Source organism: Leucopleurus acutus, assembly GCF_964270905.1.
Source record: "Leucopleurus acutus genome assembly, chromosome: 3".
Taxonomy (NCBI): Eukaryota; Metazoa; Chordata; class Mammalia; order Artiodactyla; family Delphinidae; genus Leucopleurus; species Leucopleurus acutus.
In genome coordinates, this window is record NC_139145.1 from 115,955,546 (window position 1) to 115,981,892 (window position 26,347).

At 42.7% G+C, this 26,347-nt stretch overlaps 1 protein-coding gene across 1 annotated transcript; it reads right to left on the reverse strand.

Moving 5' to 3' along the window:
• Positions 1-1,870: 1,870 nt before the first annotated feature.
• F2R (coagulation factor II thrombin receptor) lies at positions 1,871-23,068 on the reverse strand. The gene is made up of 2 exons (XM_082835308.1): positions 22,883-23,068; positions 1,871-5,064 (listed from the first exon to the last, which is right to left on the reverse strand). Exons 1-2 carry the CDS (start codon positions 22,995-22,997, stop codon positions 3,869-3,871), a joined length of 1,311 nt encoding a protein of 436 aa, XP_082691434.1. The 5' UTR covers positions 22,998-23,068; the 3' UTR covers positions 1,871-3,868.
• Positions 23,069-26,347: the final 3,279 nt, after the last annotated feature.

Sequence of the window (26,347 nt, forward strand, 5' to 3'; positions counted from 1 at the left end):
CCGACATTTCTCTTAACTTCTTAAATTCAAAAGTATAACTCCAAATTTTCCATGTGTGTATTTAACAGTCAAGAATTCCATTTCCTTTAAAATCCTATTTTTGACTTGGTGGAAAAAACATGCTTTTTTGTGTTGAGAAAATTTGTTTCTTGATTTCAAACATATTTTGAAAAATAACAACAAAAGAGCTTAAAGGTCACTTTCTGTTTAGAGTGGGAATCCTATTTTTCTGGTGGTCATGAGCTGGGCTGACTTCATTCAATACATCCATTTCTGAAATACTGTGGAGACTCCAGGCCTCAGAAACTTAAGCTTGTGTGTTAACTTAAAAATTCTGTGTGCTAACAGAATTCTTGTTCCGTTGAAATAACTCTTCTGCTGACTATGAATTTAGAAGAACATTATCAGAATTTTGGGTTGCTTTTCAGCTCTCAGAGGTACTTGTAACTTTGCTTTTAATTCTCCATCCTCCCTCTGCCCCAGGTAGTGTTAGATGGCAAAGAACTGTCACTCAAGGGTGGCCCTTCCTTGAGTTTCGACATATGTATCCTCTGACATTTAATTTGCTTCTCTCTTCACTAGGAAAGAACTGCAGAGTCAGAGATATAGAAAACAAACGTATGGTCACCAGAGGACATGGGGGAGGAGGGATGAATTGGGAGATTGGGATGGACATATACACACTACTATATAAAATAGGTAACTATGGGCTTCCCTGGTGGCGCAGTGGTTGAGAGTCTGCCTGCCGATGCAGGGGACGCGGGTTCGTGCCCTGGTTCAGGAAGATCCCACATGCCGCGGGGCGACTGGGCCCATGAGCCATGGCTGCTGAGCCTGCGCATCGGAGACTGTGCTCCGCAATGGGAGAGGCCTCAACAGTGAGGGGCCCGTGTACCGCAAAAAAACAAAAAAGTAACTAATAAGGACCTACTGTATAGCACAGGGAACTCTACTCAATACTTTGTAATGGCCTATATGGGAAAAGAATCTAAAAAAGATAGGAACTTCCCTGGCAGTCCAGTGGTTAAGACTGTGGGCTTCCACTGCTGTGGGCACAGGTTCGAGCCCTGGCCGGGGAACTAAGGATCCCCCATGCCGCACAGTGTGGCTAAATTTAAAAATAAATAAATAAAGAGTAGATATATGTATATGTATAACTGATTCACTTTGCTGTACACCTGAAACAAACACAACATTGTAAATCAACTACTCTCCAATAAAAAACAAACAAACAAAAAAAACAACTGCAGACTCTATCCACGATGCTCATAACCCAGGAATCTGAGCATGTTCTCAGTGACATAACCTTGAATTTTCCTAAGAACGGATTTAAAAAAAAAGACACAGAGATCTAATCACCCAATGCCTTTGGTAGATTGTGCTTTTTCTTTCCTTCGAGTTTCATTCTCTGCGCCCCAAGAAGCCGACCTTTATGGGCTCCATCACCCAGGTTCCCTTGACCTTTGGGGGTAAGTTAAAATCAGGAGCAATGGGGAGGCATCAGCAAGAGATCAGAGGGCGGGGGGAGCGGAGGTCTGTGTATTCCCTCCTCCACTCGTTTTAGGCCTGGGGTGGTAACAACTTTCCCTAATTGCTAGGCCCTGGGGTGCTTCACCAGCTCCTGTTGGTTCCCTTAACCCTGGCCATGCCTCTGCAAATCACCTCTTCATTAACCGCTGTTCAGCTAAATCCTTAGACTGGCCTTCCTGACAGGCTCTAAAGATACAATAAAATCTTATTCCAAACAGATACCAAGCAAACTTTCAGGTTTATTAATAGAGGTTACATACATTTTTTTTAAAAAAGAACATAAAAACAGTGATGTAATATTTTATAAGTACATACTGATAATACAGTAATGAGTCTTATTAAGTCAGAGGTATTTTAATATAAACAGAATGAACAATGACAGTATATCTCCACTAAGTTGGATAAAATGAATATCGTAACTAAATTAATAAAAACAATGTTAGCTTCTACTTACAAGACATACTTTTATGTAAATCGTTCTATGGCATTTGGAAACAATTTGCTCTTTTAAATAGGTAAGTACTTGCCTTACAAGTTTCTACTCTTTTTGTTTGTTTAAAACGCCAACATTTTTTCATAAGGAAAAAAAGATATAATTCAACCTAATTTTCAAATTATTTTCTCAAATACATGAGGATATTCTGTACTTGATACTCATCATAGCTTGTAAAATCATCTCATTAACTCTTAAGAAAAGTGAATGGAAAATAGAGAATAATTTTCCTGGATTTCAAAGTCAATTCCATTTTCTTCTGCCATTTCTAATCCGACTAACATAATTAATGTTTTAAAAATCTGACTTGAGTAATTTATTGAACAAAACATTTGTAAATAGGGCCCAATTAAGACAGACTGAAGGACTTAATCTTTTTTTATCCTTTGTTGTCATTTTGGTTTATTTTTTTCAATCTCTTTTATGTAAAACTTTGTTTGCATGTTGATACATAGATTGGCGATCATATTATGTACAGAATTTATAATTTTTACCTTGCTTGAATAACATTGTAATAAAACATTTCATATTCTGTTACTGAAGGAGTTATTTTTAAAAACACGCTTCCTGTACTATATTATGTTTATCTCAAGTTATAACCACAGGAAGAAGTAACCCAAATGTTCAAAGTTCTTTACCTGCCAGGATTATGTGGAACTTGCTTGGTGACCTCTGGCTAAAAGCACTTCTTTACCTAATGATGTGTTTCTTTCACACGTCCCACTCTGTGTATCGGTCCACTTTGTTATTCTTGAGAGCAGGTTTCAGTCTGACTCAACTCTATTTGCCCAGCACCCATTAGAGTGCTTAGAGCACACGATGGGTGTCCATGTTTGCTATATGGGTGTTTCCACCTGGGAATGGTCCTTGCAGCATAACTGCTAGAAGTGAACGTGTCTTCTTTCTCCATTCTTAAAATGGGCAGTCTTTTATATCCATTATCTCTTGGGATAGCACATCCTACTTTGCCAACTTCTAATAAACATGATAAGCGCACGGCCAATCCTTGAGGGAATCCCAGCAGGAGATAGCAAACACGGTGGTCCTGATCTCTCTGAACTGGCCCTGTCTTGTATCTACTGCTTGGAGTCCTTCATCTGGGGGCTGGGGGCTTTGAAAGCCAGCCTCAGGTCACTGGTGGGACCTCTGCTCATTCTTAGTTTACACTCACGGCATGTAAAATAGCAAAAATGCTACCCATATTATCTGTTTTAATAATTTTTAGAATTCAAACTTTGATACATTTAACATGAAAAACAGCAGAACTTTCTCTACACACAGATAGTACTAAGTCTCATCCCTCAATAACTTAAACATTGCTGTTGGACAATTTCAAAACACTTACTGGCAAAAGTTGTATAACTACAAACTGTAGAATCCCTCACTATTGATGGACTTCTTCAGATGTTCAGGGCTAAACTCCAGCCTAAACTTTGCATATGAAATCAGAGAATCAGAGTTTACTTCCATAATCTCTGGTGAAAAAAAGAGAGGGTTTCAAAGTGCCTATTCTATACTGCACTGCAAATGATACAAGTATATGTGTATAAATACACATATACACACACATATATCTAAAATACATCACGTAAATTTACGAAAAAAGTGACATTTCAGTTCTTGTTGTAACACTCTCTTGTAATAACATTGTTTTCTATTCCTGTTATTTTTTTTTCCTGTAACTAACAAATATATATGCTTAATGGCTCTCATAAGGAGGCATGTACATCATACATTTGTTGTTGTAGATGGTAAAGTAAATACTTTTTGTCAGGGACTAAGTAGAATCCTCAGGTTATTTGCTTTTTTAACATTTTCTTTTTAACTCACTGTCGGTCCCTTTTCCTAAGTTAACAGCTTTTTGTACACGCTGCTATTCAGGTTACTAGAGCAGGTGTCCATTTTACTTGCCATCAACTGACCGCTGCTGTTATAACTGCTGGGATCTGAACTTTCTTTGCAGCATAAGATACTGTAGAGGTACCTCTGGCACTCAGAGGAAGCATAGTAGTAAATCAAGGGGTCAACGCAACAGCTTATGCTGCTGACACAGACACACAGGAGGTAGGCAAAGTAGGCAGCCTCTGTCATGGAATTATGGGAAAGGAATGCGTAATGTAGAATCAGCAGGATGTTTGTGGGTCCAAAGCAAAGGACGAAGATGCAGAAAACAGCAGCTGACAAGAACAAAGCCCGGGACTTCTTGCTCTGGTTGGCAACCGTGGAAGAGCTAAGAGATCGGATGATAGACACGTAACAGACTGTGGAAATGATCAACGGCACAAAAAAGAAGATGGCAGAGAAGGCCGAGAAGTAATATGAGTAGTAGCCTTCGAGCAGTGTTTGGTTGAGCACATCGTGACAGGTGGTTATGTTGAGCCCCGGGACCTGGGTGGTCTGCTCCTTGAGGAGCAGAGGTACCACCCCCGCGATGGCCATGGCCCAGATGGCCAGACAGGTAAAGGAAGCCCTCCCCAGAGTACGCCAGGAGAGCGACTGCATGGGGTATACCACAGCCAGGAACCGGTCAATGCTGATGACCGTCATGAGCATGATAGAGGCATACATGTTACAGTAGAACGCAGCGGTGATGAAGCGGCACATGGCAGACCCGAATCTCCAGTCACTTCCGGAAAAGTAGTAGCTGATCTTAAACGGGAGCACAGACACAAAGAGCACGTCTGCCATGGCCAGGTGCAGCATGTACACCACGGCGGGCTTCTTGATCTTCATCTTCAAGGTGAACACGACGATGGCCATGATGTTCAGAGGAAGGCTTACGAGGAACACGCCGGTGTACACGGAGGGGATAAAGAGCGTCAACCAGGTGCTGGTCAGATATCCTGAGGCATCTTTTGAGATGAACTCGGGGGGTGATTTTTGAGGAGGACTGCTTCTGTTGCCGGAGCTTAATCTGTCTTCTGCGAATTCACTTTCATTTTGGTCCTCATCCTCCTTCAGTGGGATTGGTTCAAATACATCATTGGGATTCCTGAGAAAAAATGTCCGGGGACCCAGAGTATCATTTGTTGCTTCTGACTCTGAAAAGTAAAAATTTTAAAACGAATTACAAAGGCAAAAGAGACAAGGAGAGGGTACACTTTACTTTTGCTTTTTGTTTTCTTCCTGGGAGAGTGGGTGGTAAGGAGCAGGTGATACCCAAGGGGACCACAGACTTTATCAGGGAATTAGCTAACTCGAAGTAGTGTACCACATTTTGTTCTGACACAGCAAACCCTTTTCAAACTCTGCTCCTCAGAGATGTGAGGTGAATGATACACTTTCAGAGATCTGCAGACATCAGGAAAGGCTGAGGACATGATGTGAAAGAAAAGAGCCGTAACTTCTTTTCTATACGAGCCACTGTCTATATAAACAAATCACTCCCAGGCTATGTGACTTCTCTTTCGTCCGTATGTCTGCATGTATACATTTTCTCCATTTAGCTTGTGGCCACCCCTTGAAATCCATTCTTCCTTGTGGAAAAGTCCACACAGAAAGTTGAGGGAACACCTTAAAGGTTACGGAGCTACAGGTGAACGTGAGTAGGACCGAGGGCACCCATTTCCATGACCGTTATCCATGTGACAGCAGCTGTCCTTTACTAGCTTCAGTTGGTTTACACAGTAGAATGTCGCAAATCTCTCGTCATATTTGGGTCCAAGCCACAGTCTCAGGTTATCGTCTAATGTAACCACAAGGTACCTACCACACCGTCATCTTCCTGTCTCCTTCCTTAGCGGGCCAGTGGAGCAGATGTCCTAGGCCAGTGGCCTTCCTCAGCTCAGTTCCAAAATGCCACATGCACGCAGGCAGATGCCAGGCCAACCAGGCTCTTTTGAGTATCAACCAGAAGTCAGTTGCAAACGTCCTTCTTTTATTACCCTCCTCCACCAAAAACATCCATGTGAAATGTTCATCAAAGAAATGCAGCACTTAGCAACTGGAACTCAACCAGCTTTTCCTTCCCAGGAGCTTTGTTAACATTCTGTCACTGAGGAGACTCAGACAGAGAGAGCCTATGCTGGGCCTTGGCAAGCTGAGGAGTGGAGAGAGAAACCACAGGGGGAAAAGGATGAGGTTTCTATCCCTGGAGGCATTGGCCACAAAGGCTGGACACACACGTCACTCAGAAGTGATGTTAGAGGAATGAAAACTGGCCGGAAATTGGGTAAGTACAGTGGATTTTTAAGCTTTCAGTTTTATTTTTCAGTAGTGGAACCTTCCTGCAAACAAAAACTTACACAGAGAGGCATAATGCAATAAAAGAGATAGTTCTGCTTCTGTAGGGTCCTACAAGACCCTAGACAAAAATTACAAAAAACTCCGGATCACTTTCCTCCCCCAAATCAATGACCTGAAGTTATTTAGGTTCACAGGGTCATGTCAGGGAGGGGAGGGATGGATCTTCAAAGAAAGGATGGCAACCGATGGGTTTCTTGTTTTCAGTGGCTTTTAGCTTGAGAGAAGGCCAAAGTCAGTGCCACAAAAGATGGTTGAAACTCAGATAGAAAACCCATAGTCTCTATTGCCTGAAGAACCAGAGAACAGAGTTCAGGGCAACTACAATCACTGGAAAGTGAGGAGAGAATCTCAGAAAAGAAAAATTCAGAGAGGGATAGAGAGAGCACCAAATTCCAGTGCAAATTCTGCCCCAGGCTTGGGTTGACTCTAGAACCTGCACACTCAAGGAAGACGTGAAGCAGAGTTAACTGCTAGAGTTAACACATTTTTGACTGGAGATGTATTTTGGCCACAGGTGTTAGTTTCTGCAAAAATCCCCGGGTCAATAATGTGTTAAAAGAACAGAAGTTTATTTGAACTTCTTGCTCAAGAGGAAACGTTTGCAGTTTGAGTTCAACCAAATTAATTGCCTGCTAAAGCAAAAACACCAACATTCTTTGGAGAAATAAAACAAAATCTTGAGTCTTTACAGTAGGATTATGTCCAGCAGACAATTCAAAATCATTCGATATAAAGAGAATCAGGAAAGTGTGACCCAGTCTCAAGAGAAAAGGACAATCAATGGAAACCAATCCCAAGATGACCTGGATGTTGGAATTAGCAGATAAGGATTTTAAAGGGTATGTTGCAACTATGCTCAATGAAGGGAAGAAAAAGATGTCATTGAAATGAATGAAAAAGTAGAAAATAGCAACGAAAGCAACCAATGGAAATTCTAGAGCTAGAAAATAAAATACAATAAACTGGCATCCATTTCCAAAATGAAAAGCAAACCTAGAGTAGCACCAACCGATACAGTAGAACAGGGCCTGGTAGTGAAAACTTGAGGTCAGATGACCTCAGCAAGAGCATGAGTGGGTCCCCTGAGGGTAAAGGGGTGATCTGGCAGATCTGTCACAGGGGAAGAACAAAAAATCTGCAGTGATCTGTATCATTTTCACAGACGTAAAGAACAGATGTATGAATACCAAGGAGGGAAGGCGGGATGGGATGAATTGGGAGATTGGGATCGACATATATACACTACTATGTATAAAATAGATAACTAATGAGAACCTGCTGTATAGCACAGGGAACTCTACTCAATGCTCTGTGGTGACCTAAATGGAAAGGAAATCCAAAACAGTGGGAATATATGTATACGTATAGCTGATTCACTTTGCTGTACAGCAGAAACTAACACAACATTGTAAAGCAACTATACTCCAATAAAAATTAATAAAAAACCAATCTGCAGTGATGAGCCTCTGAGTACACATATATAGCTAGATTGTTCCCCAAGGGTAGGAAACGGTTCCTATCTAACTCTGAGTCTCCAGTACCCTGCCCCACATGTGGTAGGTATGGACCTTAAGTTGGCTTTTAATCATGGATTTGCATTCTAATACTGGCTCTACCAGGAATCACTTAACTGCTCTGAACTCAGTCTCAGAATCATTAAAATGGGATCCCAATACCTGTCTGGCCTACAAATCTGGCAGCCAGGAGCATCACATGTTAAATAGGATATATGTTCACTTTGTAAACTTCAAAAATTAATCAGTGTAAGAAATTATTATTCTTCCCCTATCACTTCAATGTGGTTTGCTCTTTGCTCACTCTCCATCATTTTAAATTAAAATGGAATCTGTCCCTCTTCCCTTCCTAAACATTTAGCACTGTTTGGTTTATCAACCTTTTCCCGAAGTATCGCTTCCTTCCCCTTTCGAGGCATCTAATTCACTCTCTGCATCTTGATCCAGTCACATGGGGGCCTGACCCTGGTACAACGGCCCCTGTGGGAAGTGAGGCTACCCTCGAGGTCAAGCATGTGTGGGAAGCGGAAGAAAAGAATGAATGAGTTCTGGCATTTTAAGGCCACAAAGATATGTGTCCTCAAAAACGCTGACCCACAGGAACCTTAAAACAACATGACCCTCTGCTGTAGCTCTGGGGACCTGGCCAGAATGAGGACTCTTGTCACGCATGGAAGGGAGAAAAGTGCAGGCACGCATGTGTGCACACACACGTGAGCATCAGGACATGACCTAGAGGAGTGACACCTCTTGAAAACTACTGAACGCTCACAACTAAGCTCTTAGATGCTATCACTTGGTCTGAAAATTAAACTCTCATTAGGCTTTACTCTGTATTTAATACTTTGGGAATGAGTATTTGTTTTCAAAAATTTCTTCCCTGGCTAGGCCTTCTTGGGCAGTATGGTGTTTATGACAGAAACATTATACCCACTGGAACATGACATTTTATAGGCTGGGGCCCAGGAAGAATGCATAATCCCTTGATTAAATATCATTACCGAAGGTATCACCTTTTCTTGCCACCATAGGTTTGATATTTTGGCTTTTATGGGATTACAGAATGTCAGCAAATTTTGTTTGTTTGTTTAACTATATACCAACATCAAAGAAAGAACAAAACCAATTCCAGGTGACTAGATAAATCCAACTAGCTCAAGCCCCTTAGGTTGAAATTTGAGTTTGGGTATCTTGCTTTTCCTTTAGTCCTAGCCCAACTCATAGGTCAAGGAGAAAGTGCCTGTCAGCGTACAAAAAGCTCTTGTAGCACATCTGTGTTTTTATTCTTAAGTTATGGTTTAAAAAAAAAAAAAAAAAAAAACTAAGTCAGGTCCTAAAATTGGTTCTCATACTTGTTGCTAAGTTTCACTTAATTTAGGTTTCTCTAAAATGGCTCTAGAGTAATTTTGTTGTTGACCATAGCATATTGCTAATGAGCTTAAATGTGGACTCTAACTCTGAAGATTTTTAAAAATTAGTTAGTCAGGCACAGTGCTTTTTCTGACTTTGACGAGATCTGGCCTTGGAAGCAGAGTGGTGACCAGATGCTCTCTCAAGGTCCCATGTGATCCTGGAAGTTATTTATACTATTTCATCCTCCCACAACATGCCAGCCTTGGTTCCCACTCAGAGCACTGGCCTATAGGGCTCATGCTTTCTGGGAATTAAGAAAGCAGAGGTCCCAGGACCTTGCCTACATTCACACACAGAGCACGAGAGATGTACCCCCTGCATTTCTCCACGAGTGACTCAACACTACAGGTTAAAGAGAAATAAAGAGGATGATGGAAAAATGATGGAAACATACTAACTCCAAGCAGAAAGCAGCAACATTACAGGAATACTCCACTGTCTCAAATGCAAACGCACACCATGAAAAGAAGTGCTCCTTAAAGAAATGGCTGGTTCCAGATCTGGGGGGAGGAAAGACACAAGAGGAGTCTTGAACGTCTTCAAAGAATATTCGGGTCAGTCAGAAAGACTCTGAAGTCGATCCAAAGAGAGCTCCCCATTGGCCAAAAATCATTAAGAGAATAATGATGGAAATGAATGGAAACACTGGAAACATGTCATATTTGTTAAGATCTATGAGTTCATAATGATGCTCAAAGGAAAATAAAACCTTTTTTGTCACTGTTGGAGGAAATGAGGGGACCCAGTCTGAAAATTGGTAAATAAAAGCAAGGTTCAAGCATTTATCGTGCCTTTTCTATAAGCAAAATATTTCAGGGAAACCAAATAGTCAATGAAGGAAATTTCTATTTTATAAAATAATTCCAGCTCATAAACACAGAAACAGTAACAGATTTAGAAACGCATCTTAAAGCTCTTAGTGAAATCATATTTAGTACAATGGTCATCAGTTGTTGCTAAAAACGTTAGGTGAAAGGATAGGTGATAGGGAACTTTCTAACAAGTGGATCACCTGACAACACCTGAGTCCAATGAGTAACCTTAAAATCTCAAAAAGAGAGACAATCTTCAGGTGATGAAACAGGTGTGTACATAGCACCACTGCTCAGGTAGTCTTACAGAAAAACAAACTTGGATCAGGTTAAGCCTCCAGATGGACCACATTACAGAAAACACAGAGGACAGAAGGGCATGTTGAACACCCCTACAAGATGCAGCTGGCCAGATCCAGTATGTAGAAAAGTCTAGAAGACGAATGACCCTGTTTCTCTGACAAACAGCCTTGAAACAGGAGGAGAGGGAAAACCACTACAGACTAAAAGATTTAAGAGACACATCTACCTAATGCAACAGTGGGCCATGTTTGATCCTGATTCAAATAAATCAACTGTAAAAAGCATTTATGAGACAATCAGTAAAATGTGAACATCGACTGAATAGTACATGATATTAAGAAACTGTCCATTTTTTTAGGTGTTATAATGGTATTGTGGTTACGTGAAGAAAAGAGTTCTTATTTCTAAGGATATATACTGAGGCATTTATGGATGAAATGATACAATGTCTGGGATTTGCTTTAAAATTGTCCATTTGGGGAGGATGAAAGTGAGGATACAGATAAAACAACATATAGGGGGTAATTGCACTGTCCACTTTTGGTATGTTTGAAAATTTCCATAATGAAAAGTAAAGAAAAAAAAAAGAAGAAAAAGAAAAGCAAATATTTTATGCACATTTACTTGCCACTAAAAACTAAGGACAACAGATCCACCAGAGGGGAGACGGCAGAAGCAAGAAGACCTACAATCCTGCAGCCTGTGGAACAAAAACCACATTCACAGAAAGATAGACAAGATGAAAAGGCAGAGGGCTATGTACCAGATGAAGGAACAAGATAAAACCCCAGAAAAACAACTCAGTGAAGTGGAGATAGGCAACCTTCCAGAAAAAGAATTCAGAATAATGATAGTGAAGATGATCCAGGACCTCGGAAAAAGAATGGAGGCAAAGATGGAGAAGATGCAAGAAATGTTTAACAAAGACCTAGAAGAATGAAAGAACAAACAAACAGAGATGAACAATACAATAACTGAAAGGAAAAATACACTAGAAGGAATCAATAGCAGAATAATGGAGGCACAAGAACGGATAAATGACCTGGAAGACAGAATGGTGGAATTGACTGCTGCAGAAGAGAATAAAGAAAAAAGAATGAAAAGAAATGAAGACAGCCTAAGAGACCTCTGGGACAACATTAAATGCAACAACATTCGCATTATAGGGGTCCCAGAAGGAGAAGAGAGAGAGAAAGGACCTGAGAAAATATTTGAAGAGATTATAGTCGAAAACTTCCCTAACGTGGGAAAGGAAATAGCCACCCAAGTCCAAGAAGCGCAGCGAGGTCCATACAGGATAAACCCTAGGAGAAACACACCAAGACACATAGTAATCAAATTGGCAAAAATTAAAGACAAAGAAAAATTATTGAAAGCAGCAAGGGAAAAACGACAAATAACATACAAGGGAACTCCCATAAGGTTAACAACTGATTCCTCAGCAGAAACTCTACAAGCCAGAAGAGAGTGGCATGATATACTGAAAGTGATGAAAGTGAAGAACCTACAACCAAGATTACTCTACCAGGCAAGGATCTCATTCAGATTCGATGGAGAAATCAAAAGCTTTACAGACAAGCAAAAGCTAAGAGAATTCAGCACCACCAAACCAGCTCTACAACAAATGCTAAAGGAACTTCTCTAACTGGGAAACACAAGAGAAGAAAAGGACCTACAAAAACAAACCCAAAACAATTAAGAAAATGGTCATAGGAACATACATATCGATAATTACCTTAAACGTCAGTGGATTAAATGCTCCAACCAAAAGACACAGGCTTGCTGAATGAATACGAAAACAAGACTCATCTACATGCTGTCTACAAGAGACCCACTACAGACCTAGGGACACATACAGACTGAAAGTGAGGGGATGGAAAAAGATATTCCATGCAAATGGAAATCAAAAGAAAGCTGGAGTAGCAATACTCATATCTGATAAAATAGACTTTAAAATAAAGAATGTTACAAGAGACAAGGAAGGACACTACATAATGATCAAGGGATCAATCCAGGAAGAAGATGTAACAATTATAAATATATACACACCCAACATAGGAGCACCTCAATACATAAGGCAACTGCTAACAGCTATAAAAGGGGAAATCGACAGTAACACAATAATAGTGGGGGACTTTAACACCTCACTTACACTAATGGACAGATCATCCAAAATGAAAATAAATAAGGAAACAGAAGCTTGAAATCACACAACAGACCAGATAGATTTAATTGATATTTATAGGACATTCCATCCAAAAACAGCAGATTACACTTTCTTCTCAAGTGTGCATGGAACATTCTACAGAATAGATCACATCTTGGGTCACAAATCAAGCCTCAGTAAATTTAAGAAAATTGAAATCATATCAAGCATCTTTTCTGACCACAATGCTATGAGATTAGAAATGAATTACAGGGAAAAAAAAGTTAAAAACACAAGCACGTGGAGGCTAAGCAATACGTTACTAAATAACCAAGAGATCACTGAAGAAATCAAAGGGGAAATCAAAAAATACCTAGAGACAAATTACAATGAAAACACGACGATCCAAAACCTATGGGATGCAGCAAAAGCAGTTCTAGGGGGGAAGTTTATAGCTATACAAGCCTACTTGAAGAAAAAGAAAAATCTCAAATAAACAATCTAACCTTACACCTAAAGGAATTAGAGAAAGAAGAACAAACAAAACCCAAAGTTAGCAGAAGGAAAGAAATCATAAAGATCAGAGCAGAAATAAATGAAATAGAAACAAAGAAAACAATAGCAAAGATCAATAAAACTAAACGCTGTTTTTTTGAGAAGATAAACAAAATTGATAAACCATTAGCCAGACTCATCAAGAAAAAGAGGGAGAGGACTCAAATCAATAAATTTAGAAATGAAAAAGGAGAAGTTACAACAGACACTGAAGAAATACAAAGCATCCTAAGAGACTACTACAAGCAACTCTATGCCAATAAAATGGACAACCTGGAAGAAATGGACAAATTCTTAGAAAGGTATAACCTTCCAAGACTGAACCAGGAAGAAACAGAAAATATGAACAGACTAATCACAAGTAATGAAATTGAAACTGTGATTAAAAATCTTCCAACAGGGCTTCCCTGGTGGCGCAGTGGTTGAGAGTCCACCTGCCGATGCAGGGGACACGGGTTCGTGCCCCGGTCCGGGAAGACCCCACATGCCGCGGAGCGGCTAGACCCATAAGCCATTGCTGCTGAGCCAGCACGTCCGGAGCCTGTGCTCCGCAACGAGAGAGGCCACGACAGTGAGAGGCCCACATAAGGCAAAAAAAAAAAAAAAAAAAAAAATCTTCCAACAAACAAAAGTCCAGGACCAGATGGCTTCACAGGTGAATTCTATCAAACATTTAGAAAAGAGCTAACACCCATCCTTCTCAAACTCTTCCAGAAAATTGCAGAGGAAGGCACACTCCCAAACTCATTCTGAGGCCACAATCACCCTGATACCAAACCCAGACAAAGGTACTACAAAAGAAGAAAATTACGGACCAGTATCATTGATGAATATAGATGCAAAACTCCTCAACAAAATACTAGCAAACAGAATCCAACAACACATTAAAAGGATCATATACCATGATCAAGTGGGATTTTTCCCAGGGATGCAAGGATTCTTCAATATATGCAAATCAATCAATGTGACAAATCATATTAAATTGAAGAAAAAAAATCATATGATCATCTCAATAGATGCAGAGAAAGCTTTTGACAAAATTCAACACCTATTTATGATAAAAACTCTCCAGAAAAAAAAAAAAAAAAAAAAAAAAAACTCTCCAGAAAGTGGACATAGAGGGAAACTACCTCAACATAATAAAGGCCATCTATGACAAACCCACAGCAAACATCAGTCTCAATGGTGAAAAACTGAAAGCATTTCCTCTAAGATCAGGAACGAGACAAGGTTGTCCACTCTCACCACTATTATTCAACATAGTTTTGGAAGTCCTAGCCACGGCAATCAGAGAAGAAAAAGAAATAAAAGGAATACAAATTGGAAAAGAAGAAGTAAAACTGTCACTGTTTGCAGATGACATGATACTATACATAGAGAATCCTAAAGATGCCACCAGAAAACTACTAGAGCTAATCAATGAATGTGGTAAAGTTGCAGGATACAGAATTAATGCACAGAAATCTCTTGCATTCCTATACATTAATGATGAAAAATCTGAAAGAGAAATTAAGGAAACACTCCCATTTGTCACTGCAACAAAAAGAATAAAATACCTAGGAATAAACCTACCTAAGGAGACAAAAGACCTGTATGCAGAAAACTATAAGACACTGATGAAAGAAATTAAGGATGATACAAACAGATGCAGAGATAGACCATGTTCTTGGATTGGAAGAATCAATAATGTGAAAATGACTATACTACCCAAAGCAATCTACAGATTCAATGCAATGCCCATCAAATTACCAACGGCATTTTTTACGGAAGTAGAACAAAAAATCTTAAAATTTGTATGGAGACACAAAAGACCCTGAATAGGCAAAGCAGCCTTGAGGGAAAAAAACAGAGCTGGAGGAATCAGGCTCCCTGACTTCAGATTCTACTACAAAGCTACAGTAATCAAGACAATAAGGTACTGGCACAAAAACAGAAACATAGATGAATAGAGCAAGATAGAAATCCCAGAGGTAAACCCACGCACCTATGGTCAACTAATCTATGACAAAGGAGGCAAGGATATACAATGGAGAAAAGACAGTCTCTTCAATAAGTGGTGCTGGGAAAACTGGACAGCTACATGTAAAAGAATGAAATTAGAACACTCCCTAACAGCATACACAAAAATAAACTCAAAATGGATTAGAGAGGGCTTCCTTGGTGGTGCAGTGCTTGGGAGTCCGCCTGCCGGTGCAGGAGGCGTGGGTTCGTTCCCTGGTCCGGGACGATCCCGCGTGACGCGGAGCGGCTGGGCCCGCGGGCCGTGGCCGCTGGGCCTACGCATCCGGAGCCTGTGCTTGCAGCGGGACAGTGAGAGGCCCAAGTGCCGCAAAAAAAAAAAAAAAAATGGATCAGAGACCTAAATGTAAGACATGACACTATAAACCTCCTAGAGGAAAACATAGGAAGAACACTCTTTGACATAAATCACAGCAAGATCTTTTTTGATCCACCTCCTAGAGTAATGGAAATAAAAACAAAAATAAATGGCACCTAATGTAACTTAAAAGCTTTTGCACAGCAAACGAAACCATAAATGAGATGAAAAGATAACCCTCAGAATGGGAGAAAATATTTGCAAACGGATCAGCAGACAAAGGATTAATCTCCAAAATACATAAATAGCTCATGCAGCTCAATATTAAAAAAACAAAGCACCCAATCCAAAAATGGGCAGAAGACCTAAATAGACATTTCTCCAAAGAAGACATACAGATGGCCAAGAAGCACATGATAAGCTGCTCAACATCACTAATTATTAGAGAAATGCAAATCAAAACTACAATGAGGTATCACCTCACACCAGTTAGAATGGGCTTCATCAGAAAATCTACAAACAACAAATGCTGGAGAGGGTATGGAGAAAAGGGAACCCTATTGCACTGTTGGTGGGAATGTAAATTGATACAGCCACTATGGAGAACAGTATGGAGGTTCCTTAAAAAACTAAAAATAGAATTACCATATGATTCTGCAATCCCACTACTGGGCATATACCCAGAGAAAACCACAATTCAAAAAGACACATGTGCCCCAATGTTCATTGCAGCACTATTTACGATAGTCAGGTCATGGAAGCAACCTAAATGTCTATTGACAGATGAATGGATAAAGAAGATGTGGTTCATATATACAGTGGAATATTACTCAACCATAAAAAGGAACAAAATTGGGTCATTTGTTGAGACGTGGATGGATCTAGAGACTGTCACACAGAGTGAAGTAAGTCAGAAAGAGAAAAACAAATATCGTATATTAACGCATATATGTGGAACCTAGAAAAATGGTACAGGTGAACCAGTTTGCAGGGCCGAAATAGAAACACAGATGTAGAGAACAAACGTATGGACATGAAGCGGGTAAAGCAGCGGGGGGGTGGGGATTGTGGTGTGATGAATTGGGAGATTGGGATTGACATGTATACACTGACGTGTATAAAATTGATGACTAATAAGAACCTGCTGTATAAAAAAATAAATAAAATTAAAAAATTAAAAAAAGAAAAAAAAAGATTGAACGTAGAACAATTGGAGGGATAAAAAACAAACAAACAAGCAAACAAAAAAAACTAAGGACAACAGTTTTTGCTTTTGTTTGTCTTAGTTTTGAGGGGGGAAAAGTTCTTGAATGTCTGTGTGAACATAGTTTTACACTGAGAGAATTCATTTGATACCAACCCCTCCAAGGTTTTTCTGGAATATGGAGGAGTTGGTATATGAAGAACACTTAACATTTGTCAACCACCTACTATGTGCCAGGTACTTCGCTTAACTTACCTCATGTAACTGTAATATTTTTACAAGATAAGCATTATAACCCCCATTTTATGGACAACATGGAGGCACAGAGAGGCTAAGTAACTAATCCAACGTCACACAGCTAGGAAGTGAAGGAGCTGGGATCTGAATCCAGATCTGCCTGGTTCTAAAGCTCATACCCTTTGAACCACACCACCTTACCCTGTCTCTTTAAAAAAGTTGTGAATTCAGGACCTACTCCTAAAAGAGTACTACTTTTTTTTCTCTAAGCATTTCACCAAACAAATGAATCTACCCACCCTTTTGAACTATAGCAGGCAGGACATGGCCATGTGAATGTATAAGTTCAGTTGATGATGTGCACAGGTGTTGCTTGGGAATCAGGAGTCCTGCTGACCTTGGTGACACACCAGCCACATGCCAACAACCCAGTCCTCACAGGACAGATGTAGTAAAGAGATGTTCAAGGACTAAACGGAGAAAACAAATTTTTAAAATATTGTCCCAAATGCAGCAGAGTAAGAGCAAGTAAGTGAACAAAAACCTCTTACGGAAAAGCCAGAATTAAAGGTAGACTAAGGTAAACACTGGCTGCAGAGTGAAGAAGAGATCGCCAGTATATGAGGTTGCCTCTCCTCCCATCCCACCTTCTGCAGCAGGGACTCCACAGGGAGCATAGGAAAGCAAACGGGGGGGGGGGGGGGAACCTGGGAGAGCGGAGGTTACAGGAAGTAAAGGCAACCAGAAAATGTAAATGTCAGTGCACCCAAGGCCATTGCAGGCACTAAGAAGTGTGTGGGTCCCCTCCTGAAGGCCAGGGCCTGACTTGTGGGGTCAGAACACTAGCAGGCCTCTCTGGGAAGGACTCTGATTCCCTGGCTCTCCCCCTTCCTCCAGGCCTGTTCTCCACCCGAAGTTACAGGCCCTGAGCCCAGTGTCCTGGGAACACTGCTCTCTACTCTCCAAGAAGAGCTGAAAGGAAAACTAATTCACAGTAAAGGATGTTTATAATCACCAATTCCCCCGGAACCAAGCTGTCTCCACTCTCCAACCCCGCCCAAGTTCTACTGAAGTTTGTAAACCTGAACTGAAACAAATTATGTTCTAGATATGATAGAAACCATCATAAACAGCACTTCCTGGAAAGCAGAACTCTTCTTGTAAAGCCAAAAAGTACTTCAGTTGTGGTAACTGCAGAACAGTGCACTGCACCTGCTGCACTAGGTTTTAAATGATGGCAGAGAACTGACAGTGCTTATGAAATCAATTTACAGGACTTAACAAGATTTTTAAAAGACAGAATAGTGTAGAAAATATTGGAATGCATAGCATGTGGTAAAGGTGAGTACTGGTTAGTAAAACTGCTGTTTCTATACACTATGATTGCCCACGGATAGTTATTGCACACATAGGCAGCAACTGTGTCATCATGTACAGCGTATTTCTTACAGTTCTTACGGCTGGTTAGCAAAAAAGAAAATACTGGAAAGCACTCCTTTAATGTACCATAATACCTGACTTCTAATCCACCATAGACCTGAAATATAAATAGATGAGATTAGATTATGTCCTTTCCTAAAGTTCAATAAATGTGTTTTGAAGTGCAAATTTCAGATTATTCCTGTTATTTCCAACAGCAGGTTCTTTTGAAAGCAAATAAACGTATAAAGGCCCGTAATGGCCTTTTAAGCGGCAAAACATCACTGGATGCCTTGGCATGGAGGAAAAGGAGGTGTAACTTCGTGGGTTTTTCCAAGCCTTATCCCAAGGTCAATGAGGGAGAGAGTGTCTGGGGGAAGCTCAATCTACAGAGTTATATACTCTGACAGTTTTAGGCATAAGCATGAGAGGGTGAAAGGCAGAATGAAAGAAACCACAAAAAAGGGAAACAAACAGAAAATGCTCAATGTTGAAACTGTGAGCCCTTAACACTAGCATCACAGTCAAAAATAAAACAAGGCCGTGGTTCCTCATGATGCTTCTGGGGTTTTTGTGAGTATCCCATAGTAAAAGGGATATAGTTCCCCAGATACAAAAGGCCAAACATTGTATGACTCCATTCATATGAAATATGGAGAAGAGGTAAACCCAGAGAAACAATAAGCAAATTGGTAGCTGCCAGGGGTTGGGGGTAGGGAGGGTGAGGGCTGAGTACTTGATGGGGACCGGGTTTCCTTTTGAGGTGATGAAAATGTTCTGGAACTAGATAGAGGTGGTAGGTGTACAACATTGTAAATGTATTAAATACCACTAAATTGTATGCTTAAAAATGGTTAATTTGGGCTTCCCTGGTGGCGCAGTGGTTGAGTCTGCCTGCCGATGCAGGGGACACGGGTTCGTGCCCCGGTCCGGGAAGATCCCACATGCTGCGGAGCGGCTGGGCCCGTGAGCCATGGCCGCTGAGCCTGCGCGTCCGGAGCCTGTGCTCCGCAACGGGAGAGGCCACAGCGGTGAGAGGCCCGCGTACCGCAAAAAAAAAAAAAAAAAGTTAATTTTATGCTATGTAGATTTCACCTCAGTTTTAATTAATTAATTGATTTTGATATTTATAGTTTATTTTGATATTAATCTTATTTCCCATTTTGATTCTCTTCATTTCTTTCTGTGGATTCAAATTCCCATCTAGTGTCAATTCCTAACTCCAACACAGCTTCATTCTATGCCCCTCCTTTGCACGGTTATTGTCAAATATATATTACATTTCTAGGTCATATGCTCAATAGTACAATTTTATATTGCTTTATGCAATTATTTTTCTTTAATTCTTTTTGTCACAATTTAATCTTTTTCCTTTTTCATACCATTTTTAAAGGTTACTTTCCATTTACAATTATTATAAAATATTGGCTATATTCCCTGTGTAGAAAAGTACTTGCTGATGCATAAGCAATTTGACTTTCAGAGGTTTTTGGTTGGCTTAAAGCAGCATCACTGTCCAGTTTTGTGCCTTTTGTTGGGCTGAAGACCACAGCCTCTCAGTAACAGCCAATTAATTGGCACATTCATGATAGGGATCTATTCATAGACTGCCTTCTCATCTGCTTCAGAAAGTAAATGGCAGGATACCACAATCCATGCATCCATGTTTACTAAACACCTCTGTGCACGGGCTGCCAAGCCAAGGGGGCACAGACTTCGCCTTCCAGGGGTTCTGAGAAGCACAGCAGGATTACTTCTCTGCTGTTGGCAGAGAAGTAATCTCTGTTGGGGTGTGGGGGTGGGGGTGGGGTGTCTGGATGGCTTCCCCTCTACATTGGGTGGCAGAGAAAGCTTGCACTTAGGAAAGAAAGGCCTGTGATCAAATCCCAGTTCCACTTAATTGCACTTGTGACTTAACCTCAGTTTCCTTACCTGTAGAATGGGGATGACATCTACTCAAAGGGTGGCTAGAGGAATAAGAAAGGTAGTGTATGTCATGTACCTAAGCAGGGTGTTGGCTGTAGTAGGTTCTTGATATCAGGTGGCTGTTTTTAATTAAATGTGAACACGTGGGGTGTGGGAAGGGCATTTTGGCCAGAGGGAGTGGCCAGGGGACAGAGAAAGTTCTACCTTGGAGGTTGAACTAGAGGGTGGGGGCCGGGTGAAGTACAGGTAATGTAACAGGCTATGTAATAGGGGAGGCTCCGTAATAAGGGAGGCTGGACAAGGCTAGGGACCCATCCTGCAAGGGAAGGGGCACCTCCCTCTATGCTAGGGAATTGAGCTTGACCCTGTGGATAGGAAGGTAGTACACAGAATCTCCCATCCAAACCCCTCTGCCACAGTCACCATCAGCTGTTCTGGTACCTTTCACTCTCCAGATCTTTATAGAATTTATGAACATCACCTCTAGGACACTGACACTCTTTGATGAAAGCATCTCACTTAAATTGCCTGGACAAAGGAATGTAAACTGGTTAATGAACTTAGGAATTTCTCAACAAGTATCTGCTGAGTGAATATCTGTTCTAGACTCCACAGGGATAACCTTATAACCTTAGCCTGGGAGACGACATACTCACAAAGTGACAATGCAGGAAATGCCAAAATGAGCGGGGGGGTGGGGTGGGGTGGGGTGGGGGTGGGGGTGGGGGACAAAAAGCCCGAGGGTGCTTCAAGAAAGCTTCACACTGGTGGGCAGGGCCAGTCCTGGAGGCATTTCCTATAGCTGGGGTCTCTCAGCTCCTCACATCACAGAGCTGGTTAAGACAGACACTGTTTAGAATTGCGGGTGCACGGTGATAATAAAAAGCAGACCTATTTTTGGTTGATTTTATTAGTGATTTAAAACTCCAAAGACAAAGCCTCACTTATTCCTCGCATCCAGGACCCCCTCCTCCATTTGGAATTTGGGTGCATCATCTCTGAGACTTAATTTCAGAATCAGCAAAAGGGGATAAACATTTGAGAGGGTGAAATGAGATAATGTGAACTGAAAATGCCTCCGGGGCCAGGGTTTGACCCAGAATATGGCATTTTTTTTTTTCTCAGAATATGACACTTAACATGAGTTCCTTTTCTTCTCTCATCCTCTTTTCTTCTCTCCCACCCAAAGTGGTCCCAGAATCCAGGGTAGATAAATCAGCCAATGTTATTCAGTTCTCTTTCTGCCTATGCCAGCTCTGTGCATCCTAGCACACCCCACTCGGGTTGACGAAAAAGTAAGAAGTGTGGCAGAAACAGCAGTCTTGACTTCTCTAGCTAACACAGGCCAAAAATCTTTGGGGTCCTATGTGGGCCTCTTAGTGTTCCTAAAAGCATCACCTCAAAACTCACCCTGAGCAAACATGGAGAGCAGGGAAAATGCTGTCTCTTGTCACCTCTTAATTTCCGTACGCCTACACTCTTTCTGGTGTGAAAAACAATAGAGTACACAGTCTTTCACAGATAATAAGAAAAACAGCTAGAATTTGTTTATAAGTGAAAAAAAGGGGGCTGAAAGCTTACAAAGTACTATTGCTACAAAGAAATGAAAACATTTCCCCCCCCCCTTTTTTTTTTGTTTTTTGTTTTTTGTTTTTTGCGGTACGCGGGCCTCTCACTGTTGTGGCCTCTCCCGTTGCGGAGTACAGGCTCCAGACGTGCAGGTTCAGTGGCCATGGCTCACGGGCCCAGACGCTCCGCGACATGTGGGATCTTCCCGGACCGGGGCACGAACCCATGTCCCCTGCATCGGCAGGCGGACTCTCAACCACTAGCGCCACAAGGGAAGCCCCCCCCTCCCTTTTTAACTAGGGTTTTTACAGGCTAAAAGCAACTTCTCCGCCCTGCTTTAAGAGCGAGAGGTTGGAAAATACATTTATTTGCTCACGCAGTCAGATACTTAAAAATACACACTATTAGTAATGAATGTATTCTAGGTGAGAAACCTCCTGCTCCCAGCAGATCAGAAACTGAAATGGTTTCATCCCATAGTGTCTGAGGGAGCCGGATTCTGAGGAGGGGATCTCTTTCCTCAACTCAATTGGAAGCTTGGAAGACTGGGTTCTAGAGAACAAACAAACAAAGCCTCCCGAGCGCCGCCACCGCCTCGTGGCTATCCTGTTAGCACCCAACATCCCGCACCATGTCCGCCGCCTGCACACAGGCCTGTGGTTTTCTACTAAGCGGGCCAAGGCACTAAGCTTTTCTCTACAACACTTTCCTGGCCTGCAAACTGTGCAAGAAAAACAATTCCAACAAGACAAAACTTCAGCGGGAGCGGTTCTCGACCGCGTCTTGAAAAACCCGGAACGTTTATTGGTGGAGCAACGTGAAACCCTTTCTTTTTGGGGTGGTCCTGGGAGAAACAGGCCACACAGTGACAACAAATGCAACGAGGTCCCGCAGACTTCCCCAAGAAAATCCGACCCCGCTCCTCCTCCATATCCAAAACCCTGCCGCGGGGCCGGCTGCATCCTCCAAAACCCAGTGCAAAGGGGCATCAGCTGAGCCCGCAGCGGGGGTGGGACGGGCACCCCACCTGGATATGAGTTGGGGAGACTCCGATCTCAGCCCTAAGGCGCAGTCAGGGGCACCCACTGAGTCCCGGAGCAGCAGCGTCCCTCCTCCTCCCGCCCGCCCCATTCCCGAGGAAGCCCGGGCTACGAGGCCGGGGGTGGGGACAGGGAGGGAATGCCGGGGTCAATTCTCACCTGGTTTGGGGCCTCGGGCGCGGGCCGACAGCAAGGGGCCGCATAGACTGAGCCCCGCGGCGACGAGCAGCAGCCACCGCGGTCCCATTGTCCGGAGGCTCAGGGCGTTCGGCATGGTCGGTGCGGCGCTGCTCCGGGAGACGGGCCCCGCCGCCGGGAGGCTCGGGCCGCACGCTCTGTCCCTCCACGCCCTCCTCGCGCAGGGTCCGGAGGGCGGCAGGGGCGGGCAGACACAGCGCTACCCGCTGGGCAGGAGGAGGCTGCTCGGCGTGTCTGGCGGCGCTGAGCAGGACAAGGGGCGGTGGGCGCGGGCGGGGGCGGGGTGCGGGGCCGCCGGGCCGGAAAGGGCGCCCCCTGGCGTCGAGTGTGCGCCTCGACGCGGCCGCCGCCCGCCGGTCCCTCTGCAGTCTCTGGGCCACCCACGGGGCTCGGCGACCTAGCCGGCCCTCTCTCCCGGTGCCCCGGCCGCCCAGCGCCCCGGCTGCTAGACACTGCCCCGCAACTGAGACGTTGTCTCCTTGGCCTTCGCCTTGGACACGTGAGGCTACCAGTTACTCAGTCTGGTGGGAACCTTTGCTCTCGGGGAGCAAAGACATTGGCAGAGAACCTCCGATCAGGGATGCGCCCCTCCCTGCCCTCGGGCCGGACCTCAGGCCGAGCAATGCGCCGCATTTGAAAATTCGGCGTTCAGCTACAAGTTTGAAAGTGACTTGTGTTTTTGTAATTTGGGGATAGTGAATTTAAAAGTTTATGCTGTAGAGACAGGGTTGCCTGCTGATGAGAAGGGGCTCTTAGCTTTGAACAGAATTCTTGACGTTTCTTACTCGCTTCCCTTTGTTTCCCTACTTAGATATTTCATACGTCGGGCACTTATTTCTTCGACACAATGACTGCGAGTGGATACAATCATCCAGTACCAAGAACAGGTTCTCCACGTTCGCACTCGGGCACGGCTGCAACTTTCTCCCTCTATCCAGAGCTCTCAGCCGCGCTGCGCATCCACCTGCGCGGCCTTTTCCGGAAGGCGGGCGGACTGGGTTTTCCCCACGCGCCGGGCAGTACTTGGGCGTCTCCTGCGAGCGGGATGCCCGGAGGGCGAAGTGCCCAGGTAACTCACACTTTCTGCACGCTGCGACCCGAGTTTAATGGAGTTCGGCCAAATTCAAGTCAAGAGGGGGAGGGCACTCGAGCCTCTGGCTGAGGGGCCCCTGGGGGACAGCGCGGCTGAGGCTCCGCAGGGAGGAGCCCGCAGATTATTTTGTTTAGAGAGCATATCTAGTGAGCGCGTCTTTCAGACCGCAAAGGGAAATGGGTCCCCTCAACGGGCCGTTTCTGGGAAAGTTTACCCGCAGCCCCTTCTCCTCCCAGATGTCGGGGTGTGTTCTGCACCCTGGGTCTGATAAACTGCTATTGAGAGTCACTGGTCAGGTTTCTAAGCTTTTTAAAAAGGGAATTTCGCGCAGTATCATTCCCCAAGGAGAGCCCTGACACTTAAACCAGTGGAGAAAATACAGCAGAGACCATCTCGTTCTTCCCTGTATTCCCCCTCATCATCCTCAGAACACAGCGTCTTGTTGTACATAGAAGTTGCTCAGTAAATTACCGAATAACCCAATTCATTAACGCTATTTTTTTTTTAATTGCTTATTCAATTCTCGGAGGAAAACATATCCAAGAGTAGTTGTGAATCATTAAAATTAGATATTTCTCCATTCTCTATCAACATACTATTTCTTTTTTATCAACCCTAAGACGCCATTGATTTCAAAACGTCATTTTGATTTATGTACCACCAGCAAGGACAACAATGGTGCCAATTAAACTGTGACATACCATTGCTTGTATGCATCTCAATTGCAGGACTGTTTAAACATGAAGAAAGGCCATCTCAGAATCAATCAAATACAGGGTAAAAATATAAAAGTAATTAATATATGTGGCAAAATATTGTAACAGTTCAAGGATATAAAACGAAAAGTAAAAGTGTCTTCAGCCTTCCCTTCTAAGAACCACATCTGCTTGATGACCACTGTTAAAAGTTTCTGTCCATCATTCAAGAGATTGTAATCACATACAAGTATATACGTATGTATAGCCTTAAGAATGGAGTACTCTGACTATACTTTTAAATTTTATCTGTTTCATTGCTGGAAAATGTTTTAACCATTTTCTAAAACTAAAGTTTAAAAGGAATTTTTTTTTTTTGCTTCATTATTAGAACAGCATGTACCTCTAGTGACAAAAAGAGGGCTGCTGAAAGAATGAAATGCTTAAATAAATTCTTTGTGCGCATTAACTAAAGTATCCATTATAGTGGGGCTTCAATACACGGAACAAAGGAGGAGAGTGGAACAGAATGAGGTATTTCTTCCTCACTTTAGTGTTCTCTAAAGATTGTGGATTGCTAGTTGAGCAGCCACCAGAAGGTGAACTTACCTTCAAAAACAGTGGTTTTACATGAAAGGATGCTCAATATCACTAATCATTAGAGAAACAAAAATAAAAACTACAATGAGGTATCACCTCACACCAGTCAGAATGGCCATCATCCGAAAATCTACAAACAAATGCTGGAGAGGGTGTGGAGAAAAGGGAACCCTCTTGCCCTGTTGGTGGGAATGTAAAATGATACAGCCACCGTGAAAAACAGTATGGAGGTTCCTTAAAAAACTAAAAATAGAACTACCATATGACCCAGCAATCCCACTACTGGGCATATACCCTGAGAAAACCATAATTCAAAAAGAGTCATGTAGGGCTTCCCTGGTGGCGCAGTGGTTGAGAGTCCGCCTGCCGATGCAGGGGACATGGGTTCGTGCCCCGGTCCGGGAAGATCCCACATGCCACGGAGCGGCTGGGCCCGTGAGCCATGGCTGCTGAGCCTGCGCGTCCAGAGCCTGTACTCCACAACGGGAGAGGCCACAACAGTGGGAGGCCCGCGTACCGCAAAAAACAAAACAAAACAAAACAAAAAAAGAGTCAGGTACCACAATGTTCATTGCAGCTCTATTTACAATAGCCAGGACATGGAAGCAACCTAAGTGTCCATCGACAGATGAATGGATAAAGAAGATGTGGCACATATATACAAGGAATATTAGTCAGCCATAAAAAGAAATGAAATTGAGTTATTTGTAGTGAGGTGGAAGGACCTAGAGACTGTCATACAGAGTGAAGTAAGTCAGAAAGAGAAAAATAAATACCGTATGCTAACACAAATATATGGAATCAGAAAAAAAAAAGTTTCTGAAGAACCTAGGGGCAGGACAGGAATAAAGATGCAGATGTAGAGAATGGACTTGAGGACACGGGGAGGGGGAAGGGTAAGCTGGGACGAAGTGAGAGAGTGGCATGGACTTATATATATGACCAAATATAAAATAGATAGCTAGTGGGAAGCAGCCGCATATCACAGGGAGATCAGCTCAGTGCTTTGTGACCACCTAGAGGGGTGGGATAGGGAGG